This window comes from Salvelinus fontinalis, chromosome 35, assembly GCF_029448725.1.
Source record: "Salvelinus fontinalis isolate EN_2023a chromosome 35, ASM2944872v1, whole genome shotgun sequence".
In the NCBI taxonomy this organism is placed as follows: domain Eukaryota; kingdom Metazoa; phylum Chordata; class Actinopteri; order Salmoniformes; family Salmonidae; genus Salvelinus; species Salvelinus fontinalis.
In genome coordinates this window covers 5,824,361-5,848,049 of record NC_074699.1, presented here as the reverse complement: position 1 = coordinate 5,848,049, position 23,689 = coordinate 5,824,361, and the positions used below count along the sequence as shown (strand labels likewise).

General features: G+C 44.0%; 1 protein-coding gene across 6 annotated transcripts in view; it reads right to left on the bottom strand.

Annotated features, from left to right (window-relative positions):
- The window catches only part of LOC129834283 (SH3 and multiple ankyrin repeat domains protein 2-like), a 248,321-nt gene that overhangs the window by 6,000 nt on the left and 218,632 nt on the right, over window positions 1–23,689 (bottom strand). For 3 of the 6 annotated variants that reach the window (XM_055899135.1, XM_055899136.1, XM_055899140.1), the window contains 5 exons: window positions 20,772–20,795; window positions 19,061–19,099; window positions 18,650–18,756; window positions 18,399–18,522; window positions 15,310–17,872 (listed from right to left, as the gene is read on the bottom strand). In XM_055899135.1, coding sequence (XP_055755110.1) covers window positions 15,310–17,872; window positions 18,399–18,522; window positions 18,650–18,756; window positions 19,061–19,099; window positions 20,772–20,795 — 2,857 coding nt within the window. The remainder of the gene's footprint in view (window positions 1–15,309; window positions 17,873–18,398; window positions 18,523–18,649; window positions 18,757–19,060; window positions 19,100–20,771; window positions 20,796–23,689) is intronic. The other 3 variants (XM_055899137.1, XM_055899138.1, XM_055899139.1) reach the window with 2 other exon arrangements.

The window sequence follows — 23,689 nt, the reverse complement described above, 5'->3', positions numbered from 1 at the left end:
GATCTCTCTGTACTTAGCTTCATTCATCTTTCCCTCGATCCTGACTAGTCTCCCAGTCCCTGCCGCTGAAAAACATCCCCACAGCATGATGCTGCCACCACCATGCTTCACAATAGGGATGGTGCCAGGTTTCCTCCAGAAGTGACGCTTGGCATTCAGGCCAAAGAGTTCAATCTTGGTTTCATGAGACCAGAGAATCTTGTTTCTCATGGTCTGAGTCCTTCAGGTGCCTTTTCGCAAACTCCAAATGGGCTGTCATGTGCCTTTTACTGAGGAGTGGCTTCCATCTGGCCACTCTACCAGGCCTGATTGGTGGAGTGCTGCAGAGGTGGTTGTCCTTCTGGAAGGTTCTCCTATTTTCACAGAGGAACTCTGGAGCTCTGTTAGAGTCACCATTTGGTTCTTGGTCACCTCCCTGACCAAGGTCCTTCTACCCCGATTGCTCAGTTTGGCCAGGCGGCCAGCTGTAGGAAAAGTCTTGGTGGTTTCAAACTTCTTCCATTTAAGAATGATGGAGAACAGGTTCTTGGGGACCTTCAATACTGCAGAAATATTTTGGTACCTTTCCCCCAATCCTGTCTTAGAGCTCTGCGGACAGTTTCTTCAACCTCATGGCTTGGTGTTTGCTTTGACATGCACTGTGGGACATTACATAGACAGGTGTGTGCCTTTCCAAATTATGTCCAATCAATTGAATTGACCACAGGTGGACTCCAATGAAGTTGTCGAAACATCTCAAGGTTGATCAATGGAAACAGGATGCACCGGAGCTCAATTTCGAGTCTCATAGCAAAGGGTCTGAATACTTATTTACATAAGGTATGTATTTAAAAAATATATACATTTGTAAAAATGTAAAAAAAACTGTTTATGGGGTATGGTGTGTAGATTGATGATGATTTTGTTTTATTTAATCCATTTTAGAATAAGGCTGTAAGGTAACAAAATGTGGAAAAAGTCAAGGGGTCTGAATACTTCCCGAATGCACTGTACACTAGATGACTGTAGGAGGCGCTGTGTTAAAGCCACCGTGACTACATCTTGGCACTCCCTCACCATTTAAAAAAAATATTTGCATTTAGAATTGCATTAAATGCATTTATTAATGCCTACATTCGTTTTGGCCACATTTATTATATTATGTGAGCTGAACATCGTAAAATCTGGAGGAATATATTTACAAAAAAAATTCTTAGTATACTTTTTTGAGATTGTTAAAACAAAGAATAAAACAGTACGTCATTAAACATTATTACACCACCACATATCTACAAAACAAAATGTATAATACCACCATACAACAATATTACAATGTACTGTGTGTGTGTGTAGTGTGTGTGCGTGTGTCTGTACCTGTGTGTGTCTCATCACAGTACTCACTGTTCCATAAGGTGTATTTTTATCTGTTAATTAAATCTGATTCTACTGCTTGCATCAGTTACCTGATGTGGAATAGAGTTCCATGTATTCATGGCTCTGTGTAGTATTGTGCGCCTCCCATAGTCTGTCCTGGACTTGGTGGCATGTCTTGTGGGGTATGCGAGGGTGTCCAAGCTGTGTGCTAGTAGTTAAATCAGACAGCTCGGTGCATTCAGCTTGTCACCACTTCTTACAAAAACAAGTAGTGATGAAGTCAATCTCTCCTCCACTTTGAGCCATGAAAGATTGACATGCATATATATTATTAATGTTAGCTCTCTGCGCGCATTTAAGGGTCCGCCGTGCTGTACTGTTCTAAGACAATTGTTATTTTCCTAAGTCCCTCTTTGAGGCATCTGACCTATAGCAGAGGGTGTAAAGGCATACGTTTTCCCGGCAGCAGACTATGATCGATAACGTCAAAAGCCACACTGAAGTCTAACAAAACAGTAACAATAACTCTGTTTAAGAGAAGAACGCAGATAAGCAGGAACACACACACAACAGAGCATGTAGAGAGAAAAAAAACTCTTGACTGCCTGGAGGCCAGAGGGAGGCTTGCAGCACTAAGTCCACAGAGCATGTCCTAATGTGATTCACTCTCTATCTCGGAATGTGTGTGTGAGTGTATAGAGAGTACATCTATGTGCATGCATGCATGTCATACAAGCATGTCTTTTGGGTCGTTGAACTGTACATAGAACAGCAATGCAACATATCGAGGAAGAGGATTATACAGTATTTGAGGTCAGCTCAGCTGGGAATAATCATTATGAAGTGATTATTACTCTCACATCCAGCGGTTCATTCCAGAAGAATACCATTTGACCATCTGGCATCAGCATCACAGTATCCTCAACTCACAAAAACATACCTAACACAAACATGCAGTGGGCTTGACAACACAAGAGGGACAGAAGAGAGAACCTAGATCTGACCGTGTACATATCAGTCCCCTACAAACCACAGAGATTTGTGCAGCACCCGATTGAGTGATGAGATGGAGTGATGGATCGATGGGGAGGTGGAAGAAGAGGCGGATGAAGTGAGAGCAGGGACACACAGGGCAAACCCATCACCTCCCCCCAAAACACACACAACTATGCCCCGTTCAATTCAGATTAACACCCTCATTCAATTCCCCCTCTAAACTTCCTTCTGTGGTTCCATACTGATCGGGCTCTGAAGGGCTGCAATGCCTGCTAATTCGTTGACTAATATATGTGTAGAAGTCATTTAATATACTGTAATTACACTCCTAAGTATGGACAAAACCAGAAGAAAGAGCAGCCCTTGATGACCGGGTTGGTTGTCCCCTCTTTCCCTCGTACTATATGGATAACCCTGAGGGAAGTTAGGGAGGGGAAGTGAAATGGGCAAGGGCGTTATTTGGCCCCAATGGATTGGGCCAAAGTGAAAGCACCAGTCGTCCCCCGTCCCCCCTCTGGACCTGTAGCACTTTGCACCATGGGTAAAACTTACAGCGTGTTCTTTTCAGCACCAGCTTTTCCACATGAAGTCATCGTGATGGAGTTAAGGAGAATGGAGTGAAACAGAGGACACATGAAAAGATGAGACAACGACAAAACACATGGAGCGACACAAACACTATCACGCACACACACACACAAAGGGGAAAAATTTGAGACAGAAAATGTGACAAAATGCAGGGAACGAACATATGTCCTTCTAAACTGACAACTCACTCCAACCTGATAACCTTCTTGTGAAGATGGGACAATAAAAATTCCCTTCACAGATCAGAGGCCAAATCTCGTAATTTCCTCTAACAGTCATAGTCTGGTCTATTTCACATATACTGTGCATGCCCCCGTACTGTACATGCCCAATGAATGCACTTGAGCAGCTTTGCATAATAAAAGTTGATGCTTCGTTATCTGTCACACTTATCCATTTCTAACTGATCAATACTTTGCTGTTCAATCTGTGATCACAATCAATACCATCAGGCTGACGAGGTGAGAGAGAGAGGAGGGTAACACCCCTCTTACTGTGACGTTATCCAGCAATGAAAGCAGAAATGATACCTTCTGACTTGCTTGCTTATCGAGTTTAATGACCAAGCTAGCGCTCCAACCTTCCATAGTGGGTATAACAGCCCGGAAGCCGAATGGTTTTACTGTATATAAATGGGTCGGCGTCGACTGTGTCATTAGAGATCATACACAACATCATCTGAAGCCATTTTCAACAGAGACGTACTGGATCCTTCAACTTAGTGCAGTGAATTTAACCATTATAGATATACTGTACTGTACACACGCATATACACACGAATGCACACACAAAAAACAGTCATGAGACTCTTTCTCCATCTCACCACACACCCTCACACATGCACGCATGCCTGCATGCACTCACACACACAATCACCCACTCTGAAATGTTATGTAAACCGTGGCCTAGCAAAGGATGTTGCACATGATGTGGATGTGCACACTGTGATGACACTGAACTCTACTGAGGGTTAGCCCAACCCCCCCACCCCACCCCACACTATAATCGGACTGACATCACTCCAGCGGGCCTCAAGGCTGCTCTCGTCAACTCGTTGCTAGGCAACCCCGTTCGTTCGCTGGCGCACTAATCTGTGAACCTAAAAGACAGGGATAAAGTGAAGGGGGGAAAATGTAAGAATGCTATAAAGGAGAAAGAGCAAATCCTTCATGTAGTGGCGTTCATCTGGGCTGGTTCTGCTGTGCTGAACGCTTAGGACGGAGAGAGACTGTATCTTATGAACCTGTCTAAGTCAGAGAGAGAGGGGGGTGAGAGAGAGAGAGGGGGGGGGGGGGAAACTGAGAGAGAAAGCTACAGAGACATAAAGAGAGATGGAAGGCCTGAGACTGAGACTGAGAGAGAGAGGGACAGACAATATAGGCCACCCTCTCTTTCATATCCATCTGCTCCATGTGCTCAGCTACAGGGCACCTTGCCCCTTCTGCTATCTAATCCCTCACACGCTTCCTCACTTCAAGTGTTCTTTATGATCTCGCTCCTTCCCTCAGGCTGTACTATACAGTGCCATCTTTCCCTTTAACCTACACTATGTAATGAATCTGTCTTCCAGAAAACACGTTTTATGGAAAACTCGGTCAATATCATTGGTCCAACTTATTCCAATCAGCTTGAAGTGGATAGAATACGCCAGTCCCAAACACCTGACTCTTCCCTCGCCTCCAACCTTTCCTTAGCCCTTATCTCTTCTGTGTTTGCAGATATGTGGCGAACCAGCTGTAAGCAATATAGTGGAAGGAAGCTCTGGTCAGTCCATTGGAGGGATAGGCCTAGTTAACAAACAGATCTGCAAACACTGGAGAAGTATTTATATCCTGAAATAAATAGATAATCTCACTAAAATACATTTTAGTAAAAAGTTAGCAAAACTAGATCAAATATTGCTACCATGGAAAGGATTTTTGGAAAAATCACCCAGATTAACTATTTAGTCATATCCCAGTTGACCTATTTACTTATGGCCCTGCTTACACCTCATGACTTGTTTTTTAAATTATATGAGCAAAATATATTACACTTTATTTGGAACAGCATGCCAGACAAAAGTAAACAGGCATATTTATGTAATGAATATGAACTCGGAGAGCAGAAATGATAAAATATTAAAGCATTTGACCTTTCACTAAAGGCTTCAGTCAAACAAAAGCTATACTTAAATCCAAACTGGTTCTCTAGCAGATTAGTAAGAATGGCTTACCCCGTGTTCAAGAATGGCCTTTTCCCCTTTATTCAGATTATAACCTCTCACTTTCCATTATTTGAAAAATAAATAATCTCCAAAATACCGCTATTTTAGAAACAAGCCATAGAAAGCTAGTTGCAATTTCACTTTAATCCACCAGAAACGACAGAACAAATATTATGGTTAAACTCAAATATACTAATCAATAAAAAAATATAAAATTGAATGAAAAAAGACAACTGTATAATCTTTGTAAATTATATCATAAATAGGACTGGTGGAGTTATGTCAGACATGCAGTTAGCAAAAAATATATGGAAATGTCTGCTCTACCCAAAATTACAACCAACTGATTGCAGCATTACCGCAAAAATGGAAGGGGGAGAAGGTAAGGAACTTGTCTGTCGACCTTGCAATAAAGACCAAAATTGGTTAAAGAAATTTGTGATAAATAAAAAAGTTTACCAGTTTCATTTAATGGTGGGTCCCCTGCGGGACGGTTGAGCTAATGTAGGCTAATGTGATTAGCATGAGGTTGTAAGTAATAAGAACATTTCCCAGGACATAGACATATCTGATATTGGCAGAAAGCTTACATTCGTCTTAATCCAACTGTACTGTCCAATTTACAGTAGCTATTACAGTGAAAGAATACCATGCTATTATTTGAGGAGAGTGCACAATTTTGAACATGAAAAGTTATTAATAAACAAATTAGGCACATTTGGGCAGTCTTGATACAACATTTTGAACAGAAATACAATGGTTCCTTGGATCAGTCTAAAACTTTGCACATGCACTGCTGCCATCTAGTGGCCAAAATCTAAATTGCACCTGGGCTGGCATAATACATTATGGCCTTCCTCATGCATTTAAAAGATGGTACAATTTTTTCTTCTTTTTTTTCTTGGTATTATCTTTTACCAGATCTAATGTGTTATCTTCTCCTACATTCCTTCAACATTTCCACAAACTTCAAAGTGTTTCCTTTCAAATGGTACCAATATGAATATCCTTGCTTCAGGGCCTGAGCTACAGGCAGTTATATTTGGGTATGTAATTGTAGGTGAAAATTGAAAAAAAGGTTTTTAAGGATAAAAAAAAATACATATGAACCAAACAGATTGCAAAATAGTTGGGAAGAGATTTTCGATGTACTAATTCCATGGCACATGGTTTATGAACTGATACACAAAACAACGCTGGATTCAACACTTCAATTTTGTTCGTTTAAATTATTATACAACCAATAGAATGTCATATACATGGGAGATACAACCATAATAGCTCTGCAGATTTTGCTGTGAAGAGACAGAATCATTATATCACTTGTTTTGGTACTGGCCATATGCTTGTTTTTGGTTGCAGGTTCAGGAATGGCTGAAGATTTACCTGGGGCTAACTCTGCAAACAGCACTGCTGGTTGATTTGAAAAGTCATAGTCAATCGATCAATAATATAATAATACGGAAAAAAAATGTATCTTTAATTTACAATCTGTAGAAACTATGAAAATAGAAAGGTTCAGGACTTTAGTGAAACATCACAGCACAGTTGAAAAATATATGGCAATTTGAGAAAAAAAAAGGTCTTATGATATATATGGGAGGGGTTGAGGGTAGCTGGAAGGTGGGATTAAAAACAAAAAAAGATAACTAATGTAAAATATATTGTGTCCGTAAAATGTACATAGTATGTATAACCTGGAAGTAGAAGGCTAAATATTGTTGTCCATTAGTCTACTCCAATTAGGGAAGGGGTGGTAGGGTTAGGGTAAAAAAATCAAATATATATATATACTGTGTATACACATTCAAGGATTTTCTTTATTTTTACTATTTTCTACATTACCATACAACACTCCTTCCGAGGCCTCCAACTGCTTTTAAATGCAAGTAAAACTAAGTGCATGCTCTTCAACCGATTACTGCCGCACCCTCCCGCCCGACTAGCATCACTACTCTGGACGGTTCTGACTTAGAATATGTGGACAACTACAAATACCTAGGTGTCTGGTTAGACTGTAAACTCTCCTTCCAGAGTCACATTAAGCATCTCCAATCCAAAATTAAATCTGGAATCGGCTTCCTATTTCGCAACAAAGCCTCCTTCACTCATGCTGCCAAACATACCCTCGTAAAACTGACTACCCTACCGATCCTTGACTTCGGCGATGTCATTTACAAAATAGCCTCCAACACTCTACTTAGCAAATTGGATGCAGTCTATCACAGTGCCATCCGTTTTGTCACCAAAGCCCCATATACTACCCACCACTGCGACCTGTATGCTCTCGTTGTCTGCCTCTCACTACATATTCGTCGCCAAACCCACTGGCTCCAGGTCATCTATAAGTCTATGCTTGGTAAAGCCCTGCCTTATCTCAGCTCACTGGTCACCATAGCAACACCCACCCGTAGCACACACTCCAGCAGACCAATAAAATTTGATTTGATTCGATTTGATATTTCACTGTTTACCCCCAAAGCCAACACTTACTTTGGCCGCCTTTCCTTCCAGTTCTCTGCTATCAGTGACTGGAACGAATTGCAAAAATCACTGAAGCTTGAGTCTTTAATCTCCCTCTCTAACTTTAAGCATCAGCTGTCAGAGCAGCTTACCGATCTGTAAATAGCACACGACTACCTCATCCCCATATTGTTACTTATCCTCTTGCTCTTTTGCACCCCAGTATCTCTACTTGCACATCATCATCTGCACATCTATCACTCCAGTGTTAATGCTAAATTGCAATTCCCCTCCATGGCCTATTTAGTGCCATACCTCCCTACTCTTCTACATTTGCACAAACTGTACATAGATTTTTCTATTGTGTTATTGACTGTACGTTTGTTTATGTGTAACTCTGTGTTGTTGTTTTTGTCGCACTGCTTTGCTTTATCTTGGCCAGGTCGCAGTTGTAAATGAGAACTTGTTCTCAACTAGCCTACCTGGTTAGAGGTGGAATAAAAAATAAATAAATAAAATAATAATAGCGAAGACATCAAAACTATGAAATAACACATATGGAATCATGTAGTAACCAAGAAAGTGTTAAACAAATCAAAATATATTTTACATTTTAGATTCTTCAAAGTAGCCACCCTTTTCCTTGATACTTTGCACACTCTTGGTATTCTCTCAACCAGCTTCATGAGGCATGCTTTTCTAACAACCTTGAAGGAGTTCCCACATATGCTGAGCACTTGTTGGCTGCTTTTCCTTCACTCCGTGGTCCAACTCATCCCAAACCATCTCAATTGGGTTGAGGTCGGGTAATTGTGGAGGCCAAGTCATCTGATGCAGCACCCCATCACTTTGCTTGGTCAAATAGCCCTTACACAGCCTGGGGGTGTGTTTTGGATCATTGTCCTGTTGAAAAACAAATGATAGTCCCATTAAGTGCAAACCATATGGGATGGCGTAACGCTGCAGAATGCTGTGGTGGCCATGCTGGTTAAGTCTGCCTTGAACTCTAAATAAATCACAGACAGTGTCACCCGCAAAGCACCCCACACCATCACACCTCCTCCTCCATGCTTTATGGTGGGAAATACACGTGGAGATCATCCGTTCACCTACTCTGCATCTCACAAAGACACGGCAGTTGGAACCAAAAATCGCAAATTTGGACTCATCAGACGAAAGGAAAGATTTCCACCTGTCTAATGTTCATTGCTCGTGTTTCTTGGCCCAAGCAATATTCTTGACTGACTTTCATGTCTTAAAGTAATGATGAACTGTCATTTCTTTTTGCTTATTTGAGCTGTTCTTGCCATAATATGGACTTGGTCTTTTACCAAATAGGGCTATCTTCTGAAAACCACACCTTGTGTCACAACACAACTGATTGGCTCAAACGCGTTAAGAAGGAAAGAAATTCCACAAATTAACTTTTAACAAGGCACACCTGTCAATTGAAATGCATTCCAGGTAACTACCTCATGAAGCTGGTTGAGAGAATGCCAAGAGTGTGCAAAGCTGTCATCAAATCAAAGGGAGCTACTTTGAAGAATCTCAAATATAAAATATATTTTGATTTGTTTAACACTTATTTGTTTACTACATGATTCCATAGTTTATGTCTTCACTATTATTCTACAATGTAGAAAATAGTATAAATAAAGAAAAACCCTTGAATGAGTAGGTGTTTTCAAACTTTTGACTGTTACTCTATATATACATATATATATATGGGCGATTGGAAATGATGCAAATAATTACATTGGTAAAAGCCACAGTATACTGCAATATTAAAGCTGATCTACCGCCTAAAGAGAAATAAAATACAAACACTGGAGAAGTAACTCACTAGGCTGGTGGATCGTTTTTTCCCCCCAACCAGGTAGCTATATAGGCCACTCTCTCCCTTCTGGCTCTAACACATTCCATAGTCAAACACTGAGGACTCAGTAATCTATTAGACCCAACAGTTCCCAGAAAGACCTCAAAGCTACAGGGAACCCTCTTATATTATCTGTCAAAATAAAAACCTAACACACGCCAATATATAAATACAGCTTCTTGAATTGAAATGTATTTCAATTAAATTCTCAGAGGTAACAGAAAAGTATCTTGTCTCTCTCTAGGCGATTGTGCAGTCAACCTTTACCTGTTCTTGATTATGTGGATACTATTTATCAAAGTGCAGCTGCCTGTACTCTTCAACCTCTGGATGCTGTTTTTCATAGTGCCCTTCATTTTATCACAGGAGTTTTATTACTCATCACTGTATTCTTTACCAAAAAGTTGTCTGGACCTCTTAAGTCACGTGGACAAGAAAATGCTCATCCATAGGCTGCGCTCCTAGTAGCCGGGGACTTCAACGCAGGGAAACTTAAATCTGTTTTACCTCATTTCTACAAGCATGTTACATATACATATCTAGACCACCGTTATTCCACACACAGAGACGCATACAAAGCTCTCCCTCGACCACCATTTGGCAAATCTGACCATAACTCTATCCTCCTGATTCCTGCTTATAAGCAAAAACTAAAGCAGGAAGTACCAGTGACTCGCTCAATACGGAAGTGGTCAGATGATGCAGATGCTAAGCTACAGGACTGTTTTGCTAGCACAGACTGGAATATGTTCTGGGATTCTTCCGATGGCATTGAGGAGTACACCCCATCAGTCACTGGCTTCAAAAATAAGTGCATCGATGATGTTGTTCCCACAGTGACCGTACGTACATACCCCAACCAGAGACCATGGATTAAAGGCAACATCCCCACGAGCTAAAGGGTAGCGCTGCCGCTTTCAAGGAGCGGGACTCTAACCCGAACACTTATAAGACATCCCGCTATGCCCTCCGATGAACCATCAAACAGTCAAAGCGTCAATACTGGACTAAGATTGAATACTACTACACCGGCTCCGATGCTCGTCGGATGTGGCAGGGCTGGAAAACTATTACAGACTACAAAGGAAAGCACAGCCGCAAGCTGCCCAGTAACGCGAGCCTACCAGATGAGCTAAATTACTTCTATGCGCGCTTCGAGGCGAGCAACACTGAAGCATACATGAGAGCACCAGCTGTTCCGGACGACTGTGTGATCACGCTCTCCGTAGCCAATATGAGTAAGACCTTTACACAGTTTAACATTCACAAGGTCGCAGGGCCAGAAGGATTACCAAGATGTGTACTCCGAGCATGCACTGACCAACTGGCAAATGTCTTCACTGACATTTTCAACCTGTCCTTGACCGAGTCTGCAGACCAGCATAGTCACTGTGCCCCAAGAACACCAAGGTAACCTGCACTCACATCTGTAGCCATGAAGTGCTTTGAAAGGCTGATCATGGCTCACATCAACTTCGTTATCCCAGAAACCCTAGACCCACTCCAATTTGCATACCACCCCAAAAGATCCACAGATGATGCAATCTCTATTGCACTCCATACTGCCCTTTCCCACCTGGATCCTGGACTTCCTGACAGGCCGCCCCCAGGGGGTAAAGGTAGGCAACAACATATGTGCCATGCTGATCTCAACACAGGGGCCCCTCAGGGGTGCGTGCTCCATCCACCTCCTGTACTCCCTGTTCACCCATGACTGCATGGCCAAGCATGACTCCAACACCATCATTACGTTTGCTGACAACACAACAGTGATAGGCCTGATCACCAACAATGATGAGACAGCCTATAGGGAGGGGTTCAGAGACCTGGCAGTGTGGTGCTATGATAACAACCTCTCCCTCAACGTGATCAAGACAAAGGATATTTGATTTGACTGGAAATCCCTTTGTGACAGGGGGAAGGGAAGCTTGATATGTGCAACAGGAAGGGGCAATTGAATGCAAGAAATTCAATTGTGAACACATTTCTAGCATTCAGTTTTCTACCACAAAACAAAAAATGTTTGGGTTAAGTGGGTTAAAATCTTCCTAGAAGTCGGAAAATTATGACGGTGGACAATGCTAATTTATATTAGAAATCAGATGTATTGAATTCTCCATGTGGTTTATATTAAAGGGCACTTTATTTAATATAACAGGATTTCAAAAAATTCAATATTGGTTCAAAAGTTCTACTTAAAATATCAAAAGGCACTATTCATGGAACTACCTTATCTACTGATATGGTTAGCTTTAGCCCAATGCTAGCAAAATGATTTTTGTTGTGCCCTGTTATAGATGTTTTCAGCTGCAATACTAGCTAAGTCCTCTGAATTGTGCATTTAATGTTAGCCACAATGCTGCACTACCTATGTGCTAACTACAATGATAGCTATGGCTAACTAAATCCACAATGCTAGCTAAGCCTCTGACATTATGTACAGTGGGGCAAAAAAGTATTTAGTCAGCCACCAATTGTGCAAGTTCTCCCACTTAAAAAGATGAGAGAGGCCTGTAATTGTCATCCTAGGTACACTTCAACTATGACAGACAAAATTTGAAAAAAAATCCAGAAAATCACATTGTAGGATTTTTAATGAATTTATTTACAAATTATGGTGGAAAATAAGTATTTGGTCACCTACAAACAAGCAAGATTTCTGGCTCTCACAGACCTGTAACTTCTTCTTTAAGAGGCTCCTCTGTCCTCCACTCGTTACCTGTATTAATGGCACCTGTTTGAACTTGTTATCAGTATAAAAGACACCTGTCCACAACCTCAAACAATCACACTCCAAACTCCACTATGGCCAAGACCAAAGAGCTGTCAAAGGACACCAGAAATTGTAGACCTGCACCAGGCTGGGAAGACTGAATCTGCAATAGGTAAGCAGCTTGCTTTGAAGAAATCAACTGTGGGAGCAATTATTAGGAAATGGAAGACATACAAGACCACTGATAATCTCCCTCGATCTGGGGCTCCACGCAAGATCTCACCCCGTGGGGTCAAAATGATCACAAGAACCACACGCGGGAACCTAGTGAATGACCTGCAGGGAGCTGGGACCAAAGTAACAAAGCCTACCATCAGTAACACACTACGCCGCCAGGGACTCAAATCCTGCAGTGCCAGATGTGTCCCCCTGCTTAAACCAGTACATGTCCAGGCCCGTCTGAAGTTTGCTAGAGAGCATTTGGATGATCCAGAAGAAGATTGGGAGAATGTCATATGGTCAGATGAAACCAAAATATAACTTTTTGGTAAAAACTCAACTCGTCGTGTTTGGAGGACAAAGAATGCTGAGTTGCATCCAAAGAACACCATACCTACTGTGAAGCATGGGGGTGGACACATCATGCTTTGGGGCTGTTTTTCTGCAAAGGGACCAGGACGACTGATCCGTGTAAAGGACAGAATGAATGGGGCCATGTATCATGAGATTTTGAGTGAAAACCTCCTTCCATCAGCAAGGGCATTGAAGATGAAACGTGGCTGGGTCTTTCAGCATGACAATGATCCCAAACACACCGCACGGGCAACGAAGGAGTGGCTTCGTAAGAAGCATTTCAAGGTCCTGGAGTGGCCTAGCCAGTCTCCAGATCTCAACCCCATAGAAAATCTTTGGAGGGAGTTGAAAGTCCGTGTTGCCCAGCAACAGCCCCAAAACATCACTGCTCTAGAGGAGATCTGCATGGAGGAATGGACTAAAATACCAGCAACAGTGTGTGATAACCTTGTGAAGACTTACAGAAAACGTTTGACCTCTGTCATTGCCAACAAAGGGTATATAACAAAGTATTGAGATAAACTTTTGTTATTGACCAAATACTTATTTTCCACCATAATTTGCAAATAAATTCATTAAAAATCCTACAATGTGATTTTCTGGATTTTTCCCCCTCATTTTGTCTGTCATAGTTGAAGTGTACCTATGATGAAAATTACAGGCCTCTCTCATATTTTTAAGTGGGAGAACTTGCACAATTGGTGGCTGACTAAATACTTTTTTGCTCCACTGTATATGCTATAGGTCATGCATGCATTGTGTATGTTATGTTGGACCTCCATAAAAGGGTACTAGCCAAGTTGTCAAATGGGCAGAAATACTGAGTTTTCAATGGTCTGATTGAGGAGGGAGCCTAAACATGAAGTGCCAGCAGGAGCTCTGGCCATTGCCAATAAGGTTGATGCCATAGTTGAAGTAATGGTGGCAGAAGGCTTATTAGTATAAAATAAAATACAATTTCATTTGTCACATGCGCCGAATACAACAGGTGTAGGTAGACCTTATTGTGAAATACTTACTTAAAAGCCCTTAACCAACAATGCAGTTCAAGAAATAGTTAAGAAAATGTTTACTAAATAAACTAATGTGAAAAATAATAATGACCATTTTTAGGGATTTCCTCTGACACCGCCTGGTATAGAGGTCCTGGATGGCAGGAAGATTGGCCCCAGTGATGTACTGGGCTGTACGCACTACCCTCTGTATTGCCTTGGGGTCGTTTGCCAAGCAGTTGTCTTGGTGTGCTTGGACCATGATAGTTTGTTGGTGATGTGGACACCAAGGAACTTGAAGCTCTCAACCTGCTCGACAACCCCGTCGATGAGAATGGGGGTGTGCTCGGTCCTCCTTTTCCTGTAGTCCACAATCATCTCCTTCGTCTTGTTTACGTTGAGGGAGAGGTTGTTGTCCTGGCACCACACGGTCAGGTCTCTGACCTCCTCCCTATAGACTGTCTCATCGTTGTCGGTGATCAGGCCTACCACTGTTGTGTCATCGGCAAACTTAATGATGGTGTTGGAGTCGTACCTGGCCATGCAGTCATGAGTGAACAGGGAGTACAGGAGGGGACTGAGCACGCACCCCTGAGGGGCCCCCGTGTTGAGGATCAGCGAGGCTGATACCTACCTTAACCACCTGGGGCGGCCTACCACCTGGGGTGGCCCGTCAGGAAGTCCAGGATCCAGTTGCAGAGGGAGGTGTTTAGTCCCAGGGTCCTTAGCTTAGTGATGAGCTTTGAGGGCACTATGGTGTTGAATGCTGAGCTGTAGTCAATGAATAGCATTCTTACATAGAATTTATAGCTGATTTAAGATTTAAGATTTAAGAATATTTAACCCAGATACGGTCAACCATGTTACTTTAATTGGCACTTACTCTAGCAATTGTTTTTCTTGAGATGGGAACACCTTTTTTATGAAGTTGAACATGTACTCCTTATGACAGAATGTTAAAATTAGAAATACAAATTTAATAAAAACGTTCTTACTTATTTACCAAACTACAGTACCCAAAAGGCACTCTATTGGTGGAATGACCCAGTAGCAGGTGTCTTGGGTATCCCCTAACTGCATCATTATGGCTAACTGAGGAAATATACCAGAAAGTGGAATTACTAACGAGAGGTTGGGCTAGAACAAACTTGGTCCAGCACTACACAGCTGATTCAAGTAATCAAAGCTTGATGATGAGTTGGCTATTTCAATCAGCTGAGTAGTAACACCGAAGACATTGAAGACCGATTCTGGAAAACCTTGGGCTAGAGTAGCATGTTAAAAAGATGACAGTAGCTAGCTAGGCTTATGTTCCCAAATGACTATTGGTTTGTCTAAGCAACACATCAGCTCATTGTCTCGCTGTTTTAGAGGGAATAATTGATCAGCAAATGGATATATAAAAAGAGAAGATATAGACCATCAAATATTCTTAATGCCCGCAGCTTGGCTCTATGGAGATGAGGGTAGGGGGTTTGTTTAAAGGTCAAAGGTGAGATGTGTCAGCGTAAGTGTTAAAGGTCAAAGGTAAGGTAGATTTATGTGTTACCTAGTTCCAAAGCCGCCCATGGCCCCTGTGGTGGGTGAGTCGAAGGAGTCCCCCGGTTTAGGCCGGTACATCTGTGATAAGATGGAGCTCAACTCGTTGATAACCGTGGCCTTGGGGTCGGACGTGGGTGGGCTCCTTAGCTCCGGGGGCTCGCCCCACAGCTTGGACGACCGATAGGTAGGGGTCCTGGGGAGGTCCGGGGGGGACATGGACCCGGGTGGAGGAGGAGGGACAGGAGGGGGCACCCCGAAGGAGTCCAGGGATTCCTCTATGAGGACGTCGTGGTAAAGTGCAGTGTTCTTGTTGATGATAGGCTTGTTTTTGGGCTTGGGGGGAACGGGGGGTCGGTCATCGAGGTAAGCCTGGCCATCAGTATAGACCATAGAAGTGTTCTCCAGGGCGCTGTTGTACCCGCCCTCCGACGACAGTATAGAGATGCTGGAAACTGTGGAAATTGTGCTGGTAGTCTCCATATGGGGGTCTCCACTGCTGCGACTGTCTACCTCCTCGATGCCTGAGTCAGTGACACCTTGCTCAAAGCCACCGTCGGGGGGCGGAGGGGGATAGGAGGGTGGTGGCACGCAATTGGACATCCCGCTTCCCCGTCGGAACTGGCCGACAGGGGGCGGGGCGTGGGTGTAGTATGGGGGTGGATTTGGCCCCCTGTCCCCCATACCGTTGCGTCTCTCTTGGTCCCGTTGCTTGAGCAACTCAGCGATGGCCGTTGCCTGGTCCTCAGGGATGTCGATGCTGTTGGCGAACTCCAGCGGGGGCGGCAAGGGCTCGGAGAAGACAAACTCCTCCACCTCCTCGATGTCCACCGAGGCCAGCGGGGGAGGGGGCATGCGGAAGGGCAGCTTGACTGGCTCGTCCACCGATCCCCCAGCCGTGATGCTCTTCCCCCGCGGCACAGGGGGCAGGGGCATGGAACTGTGACTGTTGGTGTGGGGGTTTGGCTCGTTGGGGTCTCTCAGTTCACTGGGGATGCTGTTGTCCTGGGCTGGTGTGTTCTCCTGCCCCCTGTCTTCCCCCTCTGGGCTGTTTTTGGTGTGCACCATCAGCAGCCCGGCAGCTTTCTGCGGTTGTGACGTGTCCACAACGTCGATCTGTATGCTCTTCCCATCCTGCTCCGCCTGCTGCCTCTCCTCCCTTGCTCCATCCGACTCGTATTTCTGCTCCGTCATCTGCCTCTTCAGACCTACCACTCTGCCTCGCCCCAGGGTTGTCGTGGAGGTAGCGAAGCTTGCCTCGGTGTTGGAGCGGAGCTTGGTATCGATGAAGAGGGGCTGATTGAGGCCAGGTTTGTGGGAGTTGGGAGGGAGGGACTGGGGGCCATCGCTCTTGGGGAGCGGTTGAGGCCGAGAAGGGGGTGGGGCTTGCATTGCCATGGTCGTTTGTGTCTGCTCCTTCATGGCTCTGTCCCGGGCCGCCAGCGCCAGGGCGAGGGGCGAGTTAGGGTCCAGGGCCTTACCTGTGACAGGGTGCAGGTAGTCCCTTCCTCCGTTGGAGCTGTAGGTCTTGTGCGGAGTGGCCGGGAGACTGACGGGGCTGTCCAGGTTGGGGTACTGGCCGGTACGCGAGGTCAGGGGCTCCCTCACCACCTGGGTGGGCTCAGGGGTGTTGAAGTCTGTCACGTTACCCCCACGGTCACCCCCTTCTTGGGACCGCAGCAGGGTGGAGGCCGGCGGGGGAGCCATTATCCTCTGCAGGTGCTCGTCATTGCTGAACATGCCCTCGTCGATAGACTTGGACTGGCATAGGCACGGGGCCTGGTCTCCCAAGTCCTCATCCCCCATGTCGGTGGAGAGGAAGCCGGGCGAGTTCCTCCGCGCCTCCAGCCTCTTCTCCCGGTCCCTCACTGCCCCTGCGATGGCAGCCGCAAAGGGGTTGTTGACAATGGGGTCTTCAGGCCTCAGCCCCCTGCCCCCTGCCCCGGGTGTTAAGGGTGGGTGTTCGGGCGTGGTGGGCTCGATCTCAATACTGCTGCCCTGGCTGCTCTTTCCACTGCTACTGGTGGACGGCTCCTTGACGATGATGGTGGGGATGGGAATGGACGAGAAGGTCCTCTCAGTGGGTGTGGTCGGCATGGAAATGGCGTCTGAGGGCGGGGCACAGCAGGTCTTCTCTGGGCTGTCCTCCACATTGGGCTGCTTGACCAGCATGCCCTTCCTCCTTGCCGGCTTGGCAGGCACGTACAGCGCCTTGTTGCCCACCTCCGAGTACGGGTTCTCGGGCACCGGTGCCCGTCCTCGGCTTCTACTATCGTACTGTTCTGAGCTCTGGCGGTGATAACCTCGCCTTAGCGTCCCTACATCTACCGTGCGGTTGCCAAGGATAGTGGTGTTGGAACATTTTCCAGCGGAGTTGAGGGTGAGGCCCGGTCGGTTGGTGCCTAAGCCCCGTGGCGTGGTGGAGACGGATGGAGAGTTGGAGGAGGAGGGGGGAGACGGGGGGGAGATGGCCGGGGGAGGGGGAATGTCCTCGGACGTGTCGGGCATGGAGAGGCTGCGGGTGAACTTGAGTGGGGGAGGGGTGAGGAGCGTCTTCTCCTCTTCTGTTATACCTGAGAGAGAGAAGTAAAGTGAGAGAATGAGAGATAGAGAGATCTGTCAATTGTACATGTGTGATTCTATTCCATTTCATCTTTCTTATCCAGATACATTTTTTGGATAGTTCAATTAACTCTTTAAATTCTGTAATCAGTTTTAGAAAGTTGCCTATGGGTCAGAGGTGTGAGGATTGCCTTCTAGGTTCCAAAATATTACAAAGTATGCTCAAGCTACTGCATATACTAAAGTTACTAGCTACTGAAGCTAGTGCAGTCATAACACACAGACCTGTGGCGTGATGAATTGGATGGAACACGGATAGAACACGGATAGAATTAGTTTCTATGGAATACTTTCGCTTCATCATAGACTGTGGTTTCAGCGTATGGGTAATGGGTTATAATACTGTCGCCTCAGAGCACAATTTGGCAAGTGGATCACTCTAATTTGTCCACATCACACTTATGAAGCCAGTTACTCTCTGGAAACGGTCATCATAGTGTGGCCTAGAGTGGGGCCATACATTAGACACACACACACCTATGGACTTCTGTCTCCTCATGGTGCCACCCTTGGCAAGTATGCCCAGAAATGCCCCTCCTCTAGGACTGCCTGGCATGGTGGGTGGTACCACTGCCACACCCCCCTGGCGGTCGTACATGGACTGTAAACCAGAGTTGGGTAGGGTTAGAGTTTAACATGTCCACAACACACTAAGTATTGATCAAGACAATGCTTTAGATAGAAACATCTGCTAAATGGCATATATTATACTGTGTGGAGTAACTCACATTCATGTCAGTAGGCGTGACCAAACAGCGGCTGGAGGGGCGTGGCTTAACGGTGGCCACCTTCATGTCCACGGCATTCTGGGAAGGTGACACCTCGTCCACTTTATCTGCAAAACAAACCCCACCCCCTATGAGTGACAGAGTAAATAGGGCGGGAGTTCTTTAATCCTAAAAATGTCACGGGCCAAATGCGTTCGCAAGCCAGTCATTTTCATGACCCCTTCCTCAGTTTCCAAACTAAATTGAGGCTGAAACAGAGAAAAAATAAACACAATAAAATAAAATAAAAAACATGTAATTTTGGGAAGAGGCCAGCCTTGGAAGCCGTGCAAGCCTTTAAACTTATACTATGTAATATTTAATTGTATTTGTTTTTGGAAAGCCTCCATGCATTTGGGGATGTTACTGTACTTAGAGTGACTTGAAAACATATCCTCTTCTTCTGACCATCTACACACAGAGGGAAGAGAGTGGAATCAGCCTTAACCTGGACTTAGATTACTAACAACCTCTAACACACACACACACACACACACACACACACACACACACACACACACACACACACACACACACACACACACACACACACACACACACACACACACACACACACACACACACACACACACACACACACACACACACACACACAGATTCTGAAACTATGGGTGACTTCTTCTATCTGGCCATTTTCTGTGGCATGATGTGTATAGATTCAGTTTCTGATGCCACTTCAGTAAAAACCACTCCAATTTCATCCATATCCCATGCAATCTGTTCTGCTGTGTAGATCCTGCTATATAACATTATTGCCAATCTGTTGCCAACTTTTCCAATCATATGTGATTGAAGTCTACAGATTTATTATAATTCATGTAGCAGGATCAACAAAACAGATGGCATGAACTCCAGTTTTTACAGACCAGTTTTGAGATGTGAAAACCTCTGACAAACTTTGATTTTGGGGTGAACTATCCATTTAATAGTTCATGAGATACCTGAATAAACCAAAGTTCAACATTTCACCTATGTGACATATCTGACATAAGCAATGTTTGAAATACAATACCATGGTATCACGTTATTGAGTCTGATGTCCATTCAGTATGCACAGAGATTAGACTGTAATAAAATCATGCATTCTCATTGGTGCAAACAATTACATTCAATGACAAATCAACTTACTACTTACTGTAAGTTACAGTACTTGTTGTCAGGGTTGGGGTCAATTCCATTTAATTTCCAGTCAATTCCGGAAGTGCACTGATATTCTGAATTGGAATTTCGTTTACTTTTTGAAAAGTCACAGTCGCTATTCACGTAATAATAAGGAATTCCCCTCGACCACGGCCACAAATTGGGAAAAACCAAAATTCTTTCCTATTTTACCCGAAATTGTAAAAGAGGCAACTTCAATGTTGATTTTTTTGTATCCCAGGACGAATTAGCAAGCAACAGCAAGCTAGCTAAATAGGACAAATTAGCTAGCAACTGCAAGCTAGCTAGCTAAATTGCCATAAATGTTTAATGCTTTTAGACCTGTCCCCAAATTAATATAATTGGTTCAGAGTTGGTTTTGATATTTCAACCTGCGTGTCGTGATCGCGTTTGGTGTGGGGGGACAAAATCAATTTGCGCATAGTCTAAGTAGTGAGAACGCTAGAGAGCAGGCAATGTTGAAAAGTAATCTCCAGACATGTTGTACTTTTCTTAAATGTAGTTTTGGAATTAAATAAAACAAGCAGTCAACAACAAAATTGGTTTGAAATGGGGAAACCTAGGTATCCACAGGTTGTTTTCCCCACAGTCGGACAGGATCGCTAAATTCTATTTAATACCGACTGGGTCTATTGACCGGAATTTGAATGGAACTGACCCCGACACTGCTTGCTGTACTGACTTTATCATGCAAATATTACCAGACAATGACATACTGAGTAGGTATCTTTCTCAGGGGGAAAACACATTTATAAATGAAACAAACCACTTTGTAAATATAATTTAAAAAAAGATTGCAGTCAATAAAACCAAGCCATACAAGTCAGTGATTTGTGGGTTAGTGTTCAAGTCATCCATCCAACATACTGTACTTTGTGTGAAACATGCCTACGTAACTTACCACCTTTCTTTTTCCTTAGTGTGGCTTGGGAGGGATAGAGAAAGAGTGCTCTGTATTTGATATGTGTATTTGACCCGGGCCTGATGAAAAGTACACTACATGGCCAAAAGTATGTGGACACCACTTCAAATGAGTGGATTTAGCTATTTCAGCCAAACCCGTTGCTGACAGGTGTATAAAATCGAGCACACAAACATTTGCAGTAGAATGCCATCTTTCCAACAAGTCAGTTTCTGCCTTGCTAGAGCTGCCCCGGTCAACTGTAAGTGCTGTTATTGTGACGTGGAAACGTCTAGGAGCAACAACGGCTCAGCCACGAAGTGGTAGGCCATACAAGCTCACAGAATGGGACCACTGATTGCTGAAGCGCGTAGCGTGTAAAAATTGACTGTCCTCTGTTGGGGGTTACCCTGGGGGTCGGGTGTGGGGCTACACCAATGCCATGATTACTGTTTACTGTATATATGTGATAACCTTTGTATACTTGCAATGCGCAATGATGGAAAAGTACTGGGTAAAAGGAGATGTACTGCTTTAGTTCTCAGGCTGAGAACTGCCTGCACCTGCTGAGTCACGCAGCCTCAAGGCCAAGATAGTAGAGTGAGAAACCCCAGTCTAGACATGTTTTTCTCATCTTAGATACTTTGTATCTAATCCATTGCAACAATGTTAAGGTATGATTGACGGTAGGTTGTCCACACCAACTAGTATAAGGAGGGATATTTCCTGTTTCGCCACACAGATCTTTACTATAGACTACTGAGGTATTCTGTATGTGAATCTCTGTCTGCAATTGCATTTCGTTACTAGAGTTTTATACCAAGGTTCCCGTGTCTTGGTCATCTATCTGGAAGACTGATTGTTGAAGGAAACCTACATCACCCCATGCAAAGGACCACCCAACACCTCGCTTGCAACACTCACTACCGAGTTCCAAACTGCCTCTGGAAGCAACGTCAGCACAATTGTTTGTCGGGCGCTTCATGAAATGGGTTTCCGTGGCCGAGCAGCCACACACAAGCCTAATATCACCATGCGCAATGCCAAGCGTCAGTTGGAGTGGTGCAAAGCCCGTCGTCATTGGACTGGAGCAGTGGAAATATTTACTGGAGTGATGAATCCCGCTTCACCATCTGGCAGTCCAAAGGACGAATCTGGGTTTGGTGGAAACCAGGAGAACGCTACCTACCCGAATGCATAGTGCCAACTGTAAAGTTTGTTAGAGGAGGAATAATGGTCTGGGGCTGTTCTTCATGGTTCGGGTTAGGCCCCTTAGTTCCAGTAAAGGGAAATCTTAACGCTATTGCATACAATGACATTATAGACGATTCTGTGCTTCCAACTTTGTGGCAACAGTTTAGGGAAGACCCTTTCCTGTTTCAGCATGACAACGCCCCCGTGCACAAAGCGAGGTCCATACAGAAATGGTTTGACGAGATCGGTGTGAAAGAACTTGACTGGCCTGCACAGAGCCCTGACCTCAACTCTATCAAACACCTTGGGGATGAATTGGAACGCCGACTGCGAGCCATGCCTAATCGACCAACATCAGTGCCTGACCTAACTAATGCTCTTGTGGCTGAATGGAAGCAAGTCCCTGCAGCAATGTTCCAACATCTAGAGGAAAGCCTTCCCAGAAGAATGGAGGCTGTTATAGCAGCAAAGGGGGGACCAACTCCATATTAATGCCCATAATTTTGGAATGAGATGTTTGACGAGCAGGAGTCCACATACTTTTTGTAAATGTATAAGCATGAAAAGCAAAATACCAAATTTGTAATGAGCAGCCATATAGATAGAACTTTATGACATTTTCTATCCGATACAGCAAAGAAAAGACAGTATTAAAATAGCAATGAACAGCAAAATTAGTAGTAGAATTCATGCATGTGTCAACTGAGATCAGGGACGTACTGTACAAGTGACATTGGCCTGACACTTTCATTTCAGAAAAATCTCCCTTTCTCTCTTCACGTCTCCTCTTCTCTCTATCTCTATTCCCAGCCTCTCCCCTCTCCCTTCATTTATCTGCTCCCTCTATCTCAATCTCTCTCTTCCTTTCCTCCCACTGTGGTCGTTCAGTAGTGTTATTGATGTATTACGTGTTTCTCCTGTTTCCTACCTTTCACACAGTGTTCATTTCGTCAACAATAACTATGATGAAAAACACTTGTCAACGACCTATTTTTCCTGACAAAAACTATGACAATAACGAGACAAGAAGCCCTGGAAAAAAACTATAACAAGTTACTTTTCATTTTAGCCGATGAAAATGTGACGAGACCAGAATTCCACGTGAGACTAACGGACATTTAATTTGACATGAAGTTCGTTTTTATCTGTTTTGTCCAATCCTAAGCATGCATGCATCCATAATATTTCATCCAATCCTCTCATTGACAGAATTGACATCTTTCAGTTGGCCGGTCCGATTGAGCTGATCTGCCTGGCTCTCCCAGTCAATCTTTTGAACTGATGAGAAGCCAGGACACTTGACTTGTAACTACCCTCAACTAGAAACAATGTTTACTCTCTCTCTCTTAGTTTCATGTAGGCTATTTTTGCTTTGATCACATCAGAAGCTCTATTTTCCCATGTGCACTGTTATTCATTCATCTGTGCTGCAGCTCTTACATCACGTTCCCCAAATGCGAGTCACGGTTGCTTTTTTCCTAAGGGAAAAACGAATGCTATATGTTGAATATTAGGAGTACAGTAATATTACTGGTATTTCCTTTTCAAGGAAACTGCTGTAATTTACCCCCTGGAGAAAAAATCTGAGATGTAAATTGTTTAACCTGTAGCCAAGGCTTTATGGTCTATATCAAGGGGGGGGAAAAGTACTGTCTGCCGGGCGCTTCAATCCAGCCCACGAGACATAATATATTTAAAAAAAAAAAAATATATATATATATATA